General features: G+C 40.7%; 1 protein-coding gene across 1 annotated transcript in view; it reads left to right on the top strand.

The window, feature by feature from the left end:
- The window catches only part of oatx (organic anion transporter X), a 45,659-nt gene extending 33,467 nt beyond the window's left edge, over positions 1-12,192 (top strand). Inside the window, exons 15-16 of the mRNA XM_061891169.1 lie at positions 9,919-10,046; positions 10,115-12,192. Of these exons, the coding sequence (XP_061747153.1) occupies positions 9,919-10,046; positions 10,115-10,229 (243 nt within the window). The 3' untranslated portion in view covers positions 10,230-12,192. The remainder of the gene's footprint in view (positions 1-9,918; positions 10,047-10,114) is intronic.
- Positions 12,193-12,478: the final 286 nt, after the last annotated feature.

The following is a 12,478-nucleotide window of genomic DNA, read 5'->3' as shown; positions in this document are numbered from 1 at the left end:
ATCCGCTTGAGATGGTTTCCTGTGGACGGGCCTCTCACTGCTGTCTTGGAGCCACTATGGATTGAACTTTCACAGTATCATGTTAGACCCGCTCGACATCCATTGCTTTCGGTCCCCTAGAGGGGGGGGGTTGCCCACATCTGAGGTCCTCTCCAAGGTTTCTCATAGTCAGCATTGTCACTGGCGTCCCACTGAATGTGAATTCTCCCTGCCCACTGGGTGTGAGTTTTCCTTGCCCTTTTGTGGGTTCTTCCGAGGATGTTGTAGTCGTAATGATTTGTGCAGTCCTTTGAGACATTTGTGATTTGGGGCTATATAAATAAACATTGATTGATCGATTGACAAGCAGACACTTCTACATACAGCTATGAATAAAAAGTAAAAGAAACATATCCACTGTGGTGGCCTCTGCGGTGTTCCACGCCATCGTCCGCTGGGGTGGAGGGAGCATGGCCAGAGACAGGAGCAGACCCAACAAAGCAACCAAGATAGCCGACTCCACTCTCGGCCAGTGTCCAGTCCGCATGGATGAGCGAGGATAGGAGGCTAAAGAGACGGTGCTGGGGGTGTGTACTGTCCTTTACGATGTTATCTGCTCTCCTGGTGGCCTTGGTCTAGAGTACATGTCCTGTGGTGAGGGGAAGGCTGCTCCTGATATGTACCGAGCAGTTTTTAAGTGCCTTCATTTCCATCCCAGACCGTTATTAAGCTGGTAAGAAGGACACTCTCAACCGTACTTCTATAGAAGCTGCTGAGAATTTCGGGTGGCATGCCAAATTTTCTCAGCCTTCTTAGGAAGTACAGTCTCTGCTGGGCTTCCTGTATTGTTTGTTGGGTGTTGTGAGCCCAGGTGAGGTCCTGGTTGATGTGGGTCCCTGAGGAATTCAAAGGTCTTCACCCTGTCTCCCCCTATGTGCAGAGGTGTGTACTGTGCACTCCTTCTCAATCCCTGCTGTTCCATGTCGTTGAGTGCTGCAAGTAAGAAAAAGAACAAGAAATCTGAAAAAGGACACAAATGGAGACACGTTTGCAAACACCAATGACTTTGAATAGTCCAGAGCAGGGGTAGTGAACCTGTGGCTCCTTTGATGACTGCATCTGGCTCTCAGATAAATCTTAGCTGACATTGCTTAACACGATAAGAAATTGGTATAGCCGCTGGTAATCTGTCAGCTTCAAACACTGATGACATATATTAAACTTTCATCATCCACGAATCTCTCATCCTCGCTCAAATTAATGGGGAAATCGTCGCTTTCTTGGTCCGAATCGCTCTCGCCGCTGGTGGCCATGATTATAAACAATGTTCAGATGTGAGGAGCTCCACAACCCGTGACGTCACGCGCATGCGTCATCAAACCGCAACGTTTTAGCATGATACTTATGCGGGAAATTTAAAATTGCAATTTAGTAAACTAAAAAGGCCGTATTGGCATGTGTTGCAATGTTAATATTTCATCATTGATATATAAACTATCAGACTGCGTGGTCTTTAAAGGCCTACTGAAACCCACTACTACCGACCACACAGTCTGATAGTTTATATATCAATGATGAAATATTAACATTGCAACACATGCCAATACGGCCTTTTTAGTTTACTAATTTGCAATTTTAAATTTCCCGCGAAGTATCCTGTTGAAAACGTCAGTCTGATGATGACGTGTGCGCGTGACGTTTCAGATTGTAGCGGACATTATTTTCCAGCCCGATCCCAGCTATAAGTAGTCTGCTTTAATCGCATAATTACACAGTATTTTGGACATCTGTGTTGCTGAATCTTTTGCAATTTGTTCAATCAATAATGGAGACGTCAAAGAAGAACGATGTAGGTGGGAAGCAGTGTATTGTGGCTGCCTTTAGCAACACAAACACAGCCGGTGTTTCCCTGTTTACATTCCGAAGGTGAAGCTTTACTATGGATCAGAGCGGTCAAGCGAACATGTTTCCCGACCACATGTCAACCGGCGGGTTTTGGTGAGAAAATTGCAGTAATGAGTCGGCTCTTACCGTAGACATGAACGTGCACCTGTCAAAGAGGCGGCTGCGTGGCTTCCCTCAGAGACACTGGCGGTCACCACACCCGTGGCCACACCCCTTTGACTTTCAGGTACGACCGTATAATCTCACTACAACACTAGTAACACAATAAGCAGGTAAGGGATTTTCCAGAATTATCCTAGTAAATGTGTCTAATAACGCTTGAATCTCTCCCACTGCCCTGTATTTTTTTTTCTAGTCCTTCACGCTAACTTTCATCATCCACGAATCTCTCATCCTCGCTGAAATTAATGGGGAAATCGTCGCTTTCTTGGTCCGAATCGCTCTCGCTGCTGGTGGCCATGATTATAAACAATGTTCAGATGTGAGGAGCTCCACAACCCGTGACGTCACGCGCACATTGTCTGCTACTTCCGGTACAGGCAAGGCTTTTTTTATTAGCGACCAAAAGTTGCAAACTTTGTCGTGGATGTTCTCTACTAAATCCTTTCAGCAAAAATATGGCAATATCGCGAAATGATCAAGTATGACACATAGAATGGACCTGCTATCCCCGTTTAAATATTGACGTCACGGATTGTCGAGGACATTTTGTTCCAGCATCGTTCCCAGCTATTAGCTCGTCTGTTTTCATCACGAAATTCCGCAGTATTCTGGACATCTGTGTTGCTGAATCTATTGCAATTTGTTCCAATGGACAATGGAGACATCAAAGAAGAAAGTTGTAGGTGGGAAGCGGTGTATAAAAACATAAAACATAAAAAGGTGTAAAAGAGCTAAAAAGAACATAAACACTAATCTCACAAAGCTGTCATGTATAAAACTGTCAATGCTCAAAATGTTTTATAAAAACTTAGAATTGATGTATAGATTTGAAGTTGATCATGAGTGATGTAGTTGAAAGTGTAGAAAGAAAGAAAAATATTGGTTGTTACGTTACTTATGTTTAACACTTTTATGAGTGGGGGCCTTTTTTTTTTAATTATTATTATTATTTTTTTTATTATTTCAGGGGTCACCAACGATGAGTCGCCCGCTGGCCTGTTCTAAAAATAGCCCAAATAGCAGCACTTACCAGTGAGCATCCAATCCAATCCACTTTATTTATATAGCACATTTAAACAACAATAACGTTTCCAAAGTGCTGCACAGCCATGTTAAAAACAATATTAAAAAAACAATATTATGCTCCACCAATGACTGAATAAAAACAAAAAATAAATAAATATAAAACCAATATAAAAAAAAAATATATATATATATATAAAAACAAATATGATTAAAAACTATTGTAAAGGGTAAAATCAATTAAAACAGTAAAATAGAAATCAAAGTGTATAAAAAACACAGAGGACCACACAACTCACATAGTGTTAAAAGCCAAAGAATAAAAGTGGGTCTTAAGAAGAGACTTAAAACACTCCACTGTGGAAGCAGTTTGAACTGCCTCTATTTTTTACATTTTATTTATTTACTAGCAAGCTGGTCTCGCTTTGCTCGACATTTTTAATTCTAAAAGAGACAAAACTTGAAAATAGAATTTGAAAATCCAAGAAAATATTTTAAAGACTTGGTCTTCACTTGTTTAAATAAATTCATTTACTTTTTTTACTTTGCTTCTTATAACTTTCAGAAAGACAATTTTAGAGAAAAAATACAACCTTAAAAATGATTTTAGGATTTTTAAACACATATACTTTTTTACCTTTTAAATTCCTTCCTCTTCTTTCCTGACAATTTAAATCAATGTGCAAGTATTTTTTTTACTTTTATTGTAAAGAATAATAAATACATTTTAATTTAATTATTCATTTTTTTCAAACTTATTATGATTAAAATTCAAAAACATTATTCTGGCAAATCTAGAAAATCTGTAGAATCAAATTGAAATCTTATTTTAAAGTGTTTTGAATTTCTTTTAAAATTTTCATTCTGGAAAATCTAGAAGAAATAATGATTTGTCTTTGTTAGAAATATAGCTTGGTCCAATTGGTTATATATTCTAACAAAATGCAGATTGGATTTTAACCTATTTAAAACATGTCATTAAAATTCTAAAATTAATCTTAATCAGGAAAAATGACTAATGATGTTCCATTAAATCTTTTTTTTAAAAATTCAAAAAGATTCAAATTAGCTAGCTTCTTTTTTGTGGTTGAATTTTGAATTTTAAAGAGTCGAAATTGAAGATAGACTATGTTTCAAAATTTAATTTATTTTTTTCCTGTTTTCTTCTCTTTTAAACCGTTCAAATAAGAGTTTTTTTCATCATTTATTCTCTGCAAAAAACCTTCCTTAATGGAAAAAAAAATGTAAGACGGAATGACAGACAGAAATACCCATTTTTTTATATATATTCTGTATATAGATTTATTTATTAAATGTTAATTGGCTATTTCTGGCAATGTATTTAAGTGTGTATCAAAGTGGTAGCCCTTCGCATTAATCAGTACCCAAGAAGTAGCTCTTGGTTTCAAAAAGGTTGGTGACCCCTGTATTAAACAGACAAGAAGCAAGGAATCATGCAGAGACAGATTTCAATTTGGCTCAATGAGGAGACACGTGTTTTGGGCTGTATCCTAGTTACAGATCCAAACTACGTTTTAAAAGTCCAGCCCGCGGGCTTCCTCTATTTATTTGGGAGGTCCCTTTTTACATCACTGAAACTGTCGCCGAGGGAAGGGGGTAATCTCGACAACTCCAGTCAGACACAATATATGATTATACAAAAATGCAAATGTGTTGACGCTGGTGATATCGCCTTGTCTCTGCTCTGTCTGCGGCAGCAGGCCATTCCTGGACACAGACACTGATACCAGACAGGCTTGCAATCTTTTGGATTGCCAGCTTTGCACAGACGAAGAAAAATACCACTTCAGCACAATTGATAATAATTATAGCAACAGCCCTTAAGCATAAAAGTTGTGTGATAATATATACACATTTATTCTAACATAATCACAGTGTTAAAAATAAAATTCAAAATATAGAACAGTCTCATGCATTTTAATCCAGCCAACCGATTTCTACCACACCTGTTCAAAAAGTCGCATTAATGGTAAGAATTGTTTATTTATTATTGGTTAGCTTCAGAATAAACATCTTATGAAAAAGAATAAGAGATTTCTTATACTTTAAAAATGTTGGTCTAAAAAATATTATATGGCTCTCACGGAAATACATTTAAAATAAAGCTGCAAGCAGCGATGGACGGGACCAGCTTTTGCTGGTGTTTCTTGCCTTTACCCATTCAACATATCTTTACCTTCACGTTACCTACCTTCCCTGCAACCTGGGGTCACACTGGTGCTTCTTTCTGTCACGCATGTTTGAAAAAAGGTGACGGGTTTTAACAAAACTTTTGTTTTGAAGGGGTAATTGCCAACTTCCTGTTGATTTTTGCTGAAGGATTTTATATATTAAAATGTAGGTCTAAGTGAGACCTACATAGAGGTTTTTGTTTCATGTCTCTCCGACATTCCTACCGGAAGTTACAACCAGTTTTGTCTGTGTTTTCTTCCTAGGAGCAGTTTTGTCTGTGTTTTATTCCTAAACGCAATTTAGAGTTTTTTTTTTTTGTTTGTTTGTTTTTTTTACTAGATCGCAATTTTCGCCAGTCCTCATGTGTGTGTCCAGTTTAGTGAGTTTTGAAGCATTTTAAGGGGGTCAAATTACAGCTCAAAGAGGCAAAAATTTAATTTTTTAGGAAAATTTTGTTTTGAAGTGGTGTTTGCCAACTTCCTGTTGATTTTCGCTGAAGGAAGTCACATTTTGAAATCTAGGTCTAAGTCAGACCTAGATAGAGGTTTTTGTTTCATGTCTCTACGACATTCCTAACGAAAGTTACAAGCAGTTTTGTCTGTTTTTTCCTAGGGGGCGCTAGAGCGCAATTTAGATTTTTGGGGGTTATTTTTGTTTTTTTTATTAGATGGCAATTTTCACCAGTCCTGATGTGTGTGTCCAGTTTGTTGTGTTTTGAAACATTTTAAGGGGGTCAAATTACAGCTCAAAGAGGCAAAAGTTACATTTTTTAGGAAAATTTTGTTTTGAAGGGGTGTTTGCTAACTTCCTGTTGATTTTCGCTGAAGGAAGTCATTTTGTGAAAACTAGGTCTAAGTCAGACCTACATAGAGGTTTTTGTTTCATGTCTCTACGACATTCCTAACGAAAGTTACAAGCAGTTTTGTCTGTGTTTTTCCTAGGGGGCGCTAGAGCGCAATTTAGATTTTTTTAAGAATTTTTTTTTTTATTATATGGCAATTTTCGCCAGTCCTGATGTGTGTGTAAAATTTGGTGAGTTTTGAAACATTTTAAGGGGGTCAAATTACAGCTCGAAGAGGTGGCGGTATAATAATAAAGAAAGAAAGAATAAAACCTTAGAAATACAATAGGGTCCTCTGTCCCAAAGGGACATTTGGACCCTAATAAAACCTTAGAAATACAATAGGGTCCTCTGTCCCAAAGGGACATTCGGTCCCTGATAAAACCTTAGAAATACAATAGGGTCCTCAGTCCCAAAGGGACTTTCGGTCCCTTAATATTTGGCTTTCATGGCTCTCCCAACCAAAAAGGTTCCCGACCCCTGGTCTACAGTAACACTGCTCAAAGGGGAACATTACAATTTCAGAAGGGTTAAAACTAATAAAAATCAGTTCCCAGTGGCTTATTTTATTTTTCGAAAAAAAATTCAAAATTTTACCCGTCCCGGAATATCCCTAAAAAAAAAGCTTTAAAAGTGCTTGATTTTCGCTATTTGCTTAAGCCACTGTCCATTTCCCTGTGACGTCACATAGCGATTCCAATACAAACAATTGCGAATAGCACAGCAAGATATAGCGACATTAGCTCGGATTCAGACTCGGAATTCAGCGGCTTAAGCGATTCAACAGATTACGCATGTATTGAAACAGATGGTTGGAGTATTCGAAGAAGAAACTGAAGTTATTGGAGCGAATGGCTATTGACGCTATTCGGCCATCTTTGCGTTAGACCAACCGATCAGGACTTTCGCATTGACACTGGATCAACTTAAATCCGTCGATTGGTAAGTGTTTGTTTGGCATTAAATGTGGGTGGAAGGAAACGCTGGATGTAATTATAGTTTCAAATGTACATACAGGTAGCCTAAATAGCATGTTAGCATCGATTAGCTGGCAGTCATGCCGCAACCAAATATGTCTGATTAGCACATAAGTCAATAACAACACTCACCTTTGTGATTTCGTTGACTTTATCGTTGGGAATGCATCTGTTTCGACTGTCGCAGGATATCCACACATCTCTGTGCCATCTCTGTCGTAGCATCGCCGGTAAAAACCAAACGGGGGACTTTGCATCTCTTGACACTGGAGCAACTTAAATCCGTCGATTGCTAAGTGTTTGTTTGGCATTAAATGTGGGTGGAGGGAAAGGCTAGATGCAAATATAGCTACAAATGAGGCATAATGCTGCAATATGTAAACACAGCTATCCTAAATAGTATGTTAGCATCGATTAGCATGCCGTGCTAATCGATGCACATTCTACGTAAATCAACTTGAATCCGTCCCCGATCGTGTTGTTACACCCTCCGACGAGGCATGATGTCTCCAAGGTACCGGAAAACAGTCGAAAAAACGGAAAATAACAGAGCTGATTTGACTCGATGCGTCTGATGTGTAGGGAAAAATGGCGTTGAGTACCGATGTGACGTCGTCGCTCAGAGAGCCATAAACAGAAAGGCGTTTAATTCGCCAAAATTCACCCATTTAGAGTTCGGAAATCGGTTAAAAAAACATATGGTCTTTTTTCTGCACCATCAAGGTATATAATGACGCTTACATAGGTTTGGTGATAATGTTCCACTTTAAGTTTATTATGCCCCATTCAGTTAATGACTGCTGGTTCAATGTTAAGCTTAGGTTTTAGCACATTTTTCCTACAGACAGCATTTGGTGACCTCAAACAGCAAGGCTATGGATTGATTCACACTGGTTTTCGCCTTCTGAAGGGTACTGGGAGAACTGGAAAATTGATCTTGAAAGTCCTTTTGAAAAGCGCTTGAATTTGGCCATGGAAAAGGTGTACTCTGGGCAGGGTTCTTGAGGGTGCATGGGAGTTTGCCCAACCAGTCTACATGTGCCTTGTGGACTTGGAGAAGGCATTCGACCGTGTCCCTCGGGAAGTCCTGTGGGGAGTGCTCAGAGAGTATGGGGTATCGGACTGTCTTATTGTGGCGGTCCGTTCCCTGTATGATCAGTGCCAGAGCTTGGTCCGCATTGCCGGCAGTAAGTCGAACACATTTCCAGTGAGGGTTGGACTCCGCCAAGGCTGTCCTTTGTCACCCATTCTGTTCATAACTTTTATGGACAGAATTTCTAGGCGCAGTCAAGGCGTTGAGGGGTTCCGGTTTGGTGACCGCGGGATTAGGTCTCTGCTTTTTGCAGATGATGTGGTCCTGATGGCTTCATCTGACCGGGATCTTCAGCTCTCACTGGATCGGTTCGCAGCCGAGTGTGAAGCGACCGGAATGAGAATCAGCACCTCCAAGTCCGAGTCCATGGTTCTCGCCCGGAAAAGGGTGGAGTGCCATCTCCGGGTTGGGGAGGAGCCCCTGCTCCAAGTGGACGAGTTCAAGTACCTAGGAGTCTTGTTCACGAGTGAGGGAAGAGTGGATCGTGAGATCAACAGGCGGATCGGTGCGGCGTATTCAGTAATGCGGACGTTGTACCGATCCGTTGTGGGGAAGAAGGAGCTGAGCCGGAAGGCAAAGCTCTCAATTTACCGGTCGATCTACGTTCCCATCCTCACCTATGGTCATGAGCTTTGGGTCATGACCGAAAGGATAAGATCAAGCGACCGGAATGAGAATCAGCACCTCCAAGTCCGAGTCCATGGTTCTCGCCCGAAAAAGGGTGGCGTGCCATCTCCGGGTTGGGGAGGAGACCCTGCTCCAAGTGGAGGAGTTCAAGTACCTAGGAGTCTTGTTCACGAGTGAGGGAAGAGTGGATCGTGAGATCGACAGGCGGATCGGTGCGGCGTCTTCAGTAATGCGGACGTTGTACCGATCCGTTGTGGTGAAGAAGGAGCTGAGCCGGAAGGCAAAGCTCTCAATTTACCGGCCGATCTACGTTCCCATCCTCACCTATGGTCATGAGCTTTGGGTCATGACCGAAAGGATAAGATCAAGCGACCGGAATGAGAATCAGCACCTCCATGTCCGAGTCCATGGTTCTCGCCCGGAAAAGGGTGGAATGCCATCTCCGGGTTGGGGAGGAGACCCTGCCCCAAGTGGAGGAGTTCAAGTACCTAGGAGTCTTGTTCACGAGTGAGGGAAGAGTGGATCGTGAGATCGACAGGCGGATCGGTGCGGCGTCTTCAGTAATGCGGACGTTGTACCGATCCGTTGTGGTGAAGAAGGAGCTGAGCCGGAAGGCAAAGCTCTCAATTTACCGGTCGATCTACGTTCCCATCTTCACCTATGGTCATGAGCTTTGGGTCATGACCGAAAGGACAAGATCACGGGTACAAGCGGCCCAAATGAGTTTCCAGGTCTCTCCCTTAGAGATAGGGTGAGAAGCTCTGCCATCCGGGAGGAACTCAAAGTAAAGCCGCTGCTCCTTCACATCGAGAGGAGCCAGATGAGGTGGTTCGGGCATCTGGTCAGGATGCTACCCGAACGCCTCCCTAGGGAGGTGTTTAGGGCACGTCCAACCGGTAGGAGGCCACGGGGAAGACCCAGGACACGTTGGGAAGACTATGTCTCCCGGCTGGCCTGGGAACGCCTCGGGATCCCCCGGGAAGAGCTAGACGAAGTGGCTGGGGAGAGGGAAGTCTGGGTTTCCCTGCTTAGGCTGTTGCCCCCGCTACCCGACCTCGGATAAGCGGAAGAAGATGGATGGAAAGGTGTACGAGTCTTGTATATTTATGGCCCTGCAGGTGGTCCCTTCGCTGCCCAGTGTGGTCTACGGGGGGGCGGCCGTGATAGCCTCAGGCTTCGCTTGCTTCCTACCTGAGACGCTCAACGTTCCGCTGCCAGAAACCATCCAGGATGTGGAGGAGAGATGGTGAGCTCGGTTAAATGGCATTTGGACACCAAGCCTTCTCTGACCGTGTTTCTCTCTCTCATCTGAAGGTCTGGAAAAAGTGTGGCCAACAAGAAGAAAAAGGGAGAATCTTCAGAAGATGAGCAAGCGGTGTCCTTCAAAGACGTGAAGGAAGTGGAAGGAAGCGGTCTTAACGCTCTCTGACACTGCTCATAAACACGCAACAAATATTAATTATTATTATTTAAGTCAGGGGTGTCAAACGTATGGCCAAACAGGATGAGTTTAATGAAAGAAACTGCGGTTCTAAATGTGTCCACCAGATCAGTGGTTCTCAAATGGGGGTACTTGAAGATTTCTTAAAAAATATTCTAAAAATAGCAACAATTCAAAAATCCTTTATAAATATATAAATTGTGAAGTGAAGTATATTTTATATAGCGCTTTTCTCTAGTGACTCAAAGCGCTTTACATAGTGAAACCCAATATCTAAGTTCCATTTAAAGCAGTGTGGGTGGCACGGGGAGCAGGTGGGTAAAGTGTCTTGCCCAAGGACACAACGGCAGTGACTGGGGTGGCGGAAGCGGGAATCGAACCTGGAACCCTCAAGTTGCTGGCACGGCTACTCTACCAACCGAGCTATGCCGCCAAAATTGAATAATACTTCAACAAAATATGAATTTAAGTTCATAAATTGTGAAAAGAAATGCAACAATGCAATATTCAGTGTTGACAGCTAGATTTTTTGTGGACACGTTCCATAAATATTGATTTTTTGTGAAGAAATGTTTAGAATTAAGTTCATGAATCCAATCCCCAAAGAGGGCTCTTTAAGTTGATTACTTCTATGTGTAGAAATCTTTATTCATAATTGAATCACGTATTAATTTTTTTGTTATTTTTATAACTTTTTCCCAAATAGTTCAGGAAAGACCACTACAAATGAGCAATATTTTTGCACTGTTATACAATTTAATAAATCAGAAAGTGATGACATAGTGCTGTATTTTACTTCTTCATCTCTTTTTTTTTTCAACCAAAAAATGCTTTGCTCTGATTAGGGGGTACTTGAATTAAAACAATGTTCACCTGAAAAAAGGTTGAGAACCACTGCACTAGATGTCACGATAACAATTATTTGTATATTTGTAAATGACGCCACATATGTAAAAAAATAAATTAAATAAACCACACGTCAAGGAAAATGATTAAACTACATAAATAACCTCATGTAATTTGATTTAGATATTTTTTTTATCTTGATAGATGGAAAATTAACACCAATGAGTTGACTGATGAACATTATCACATAATTTATTCAGAAAATACAACTAGCTTCAAATAAAGATAATAATAAAAACTGCAACAAGTGTAAAAAAACAACAAGATTTGTACAATTAGGGAATGTGCTTGTTCTATTTTAAACAAAACAATGTGAAGTTGTCTTTATTCTTAAGTGATTTTACCAGCACGATTTTTCTCCACGAGGCGTCCGATCTAAAATGAGTTTGACACCCCTGATTTAAATAATGCACCCCTGATCATCGTATCCACATTTTACTTGAATGTTACAGTAATAAAACCGATTTAGAAAATTAGCACTTTAAATGCACTTATTTCCATTCAAAATTATTGATGATTTTATAATAATGATAACAATGGATTAAATTTATATAGCGCTTTTCTAGACACTCAAATCGCTTCACGGAGAAGTGATAACTCATCATTTATTCACACCTAGTGGTGGTAAGCAACTTTCGTAGCCACAGCTGCTCTGGCATAGACTGACGGCTCCTCCGACCACCATCATTCATTCACCAATGTGAGCGGCACCGGGGGCAAGGGTGAAATGTCCTGCCCAAGGGCACAGCGGCGGTGATTTGGGCGGTAAGAGGCGGGGAGCGAACCTGCAACCCTCAGGTTTCTGGCTCGGTTGCTCTACCCCAATACACAATGCCGCCCCAAAATTAAAAAAAATACTTATTCAGGTCAATGAAAATAAAACTTGAAAGACAACTGAATTTACGTAAATGTCCTTTTGCAATATATGGAATAATATATAAATTGTGTTTACAAATAGACTTAGAGAAACTTTAATGATCCACACAGTAGCTCAGTTACAAAGGACGGAAAGGATAACGCAGGTATAAAGTAGACTAAAAATGTATCGTAGTAGCAGTATAAAATATAACATGTAATATTTTATATATATATATACAGTGGGGCAAAAAAGTCTTTATTTAGCCAGCGATTGTGCAAGTTCTCCCACTTAAAATGATGACAGAGGTCTGTAATTTTCATCATAGGTACACTTCAACTGTGAGAGACAGAATGTGGGGAAAAAAATCCAGGAATTCACGTTGTAGGAATTTTAAGGAATTTATTTGAAAATTATGGTCAACCATTCCAAGCTCTCACTGATGGAAGGAGGTTTTGGCTCAAAATCTCATGAT

This window comes from Nerophis ophidion, linkage group LG28, assembly GCF_033978795.1.
Source record: "Nerophis ophidion isolate RoL-2023_Sa linkage group LG28, RoL_Noph_v1.0, whole genome shotgun sequence".
Lineage (NCBI taxonomy): Eukaryota > Metazoa > Chordata > Actinopteri > Syngnathiformes > Syngnathidae > Nerophis > Nerophis ophidion.
Note: the sequence above shows the minus strand (reverse complement) of the source record. Positions and strands in the feature narration are given on the sequence as shown.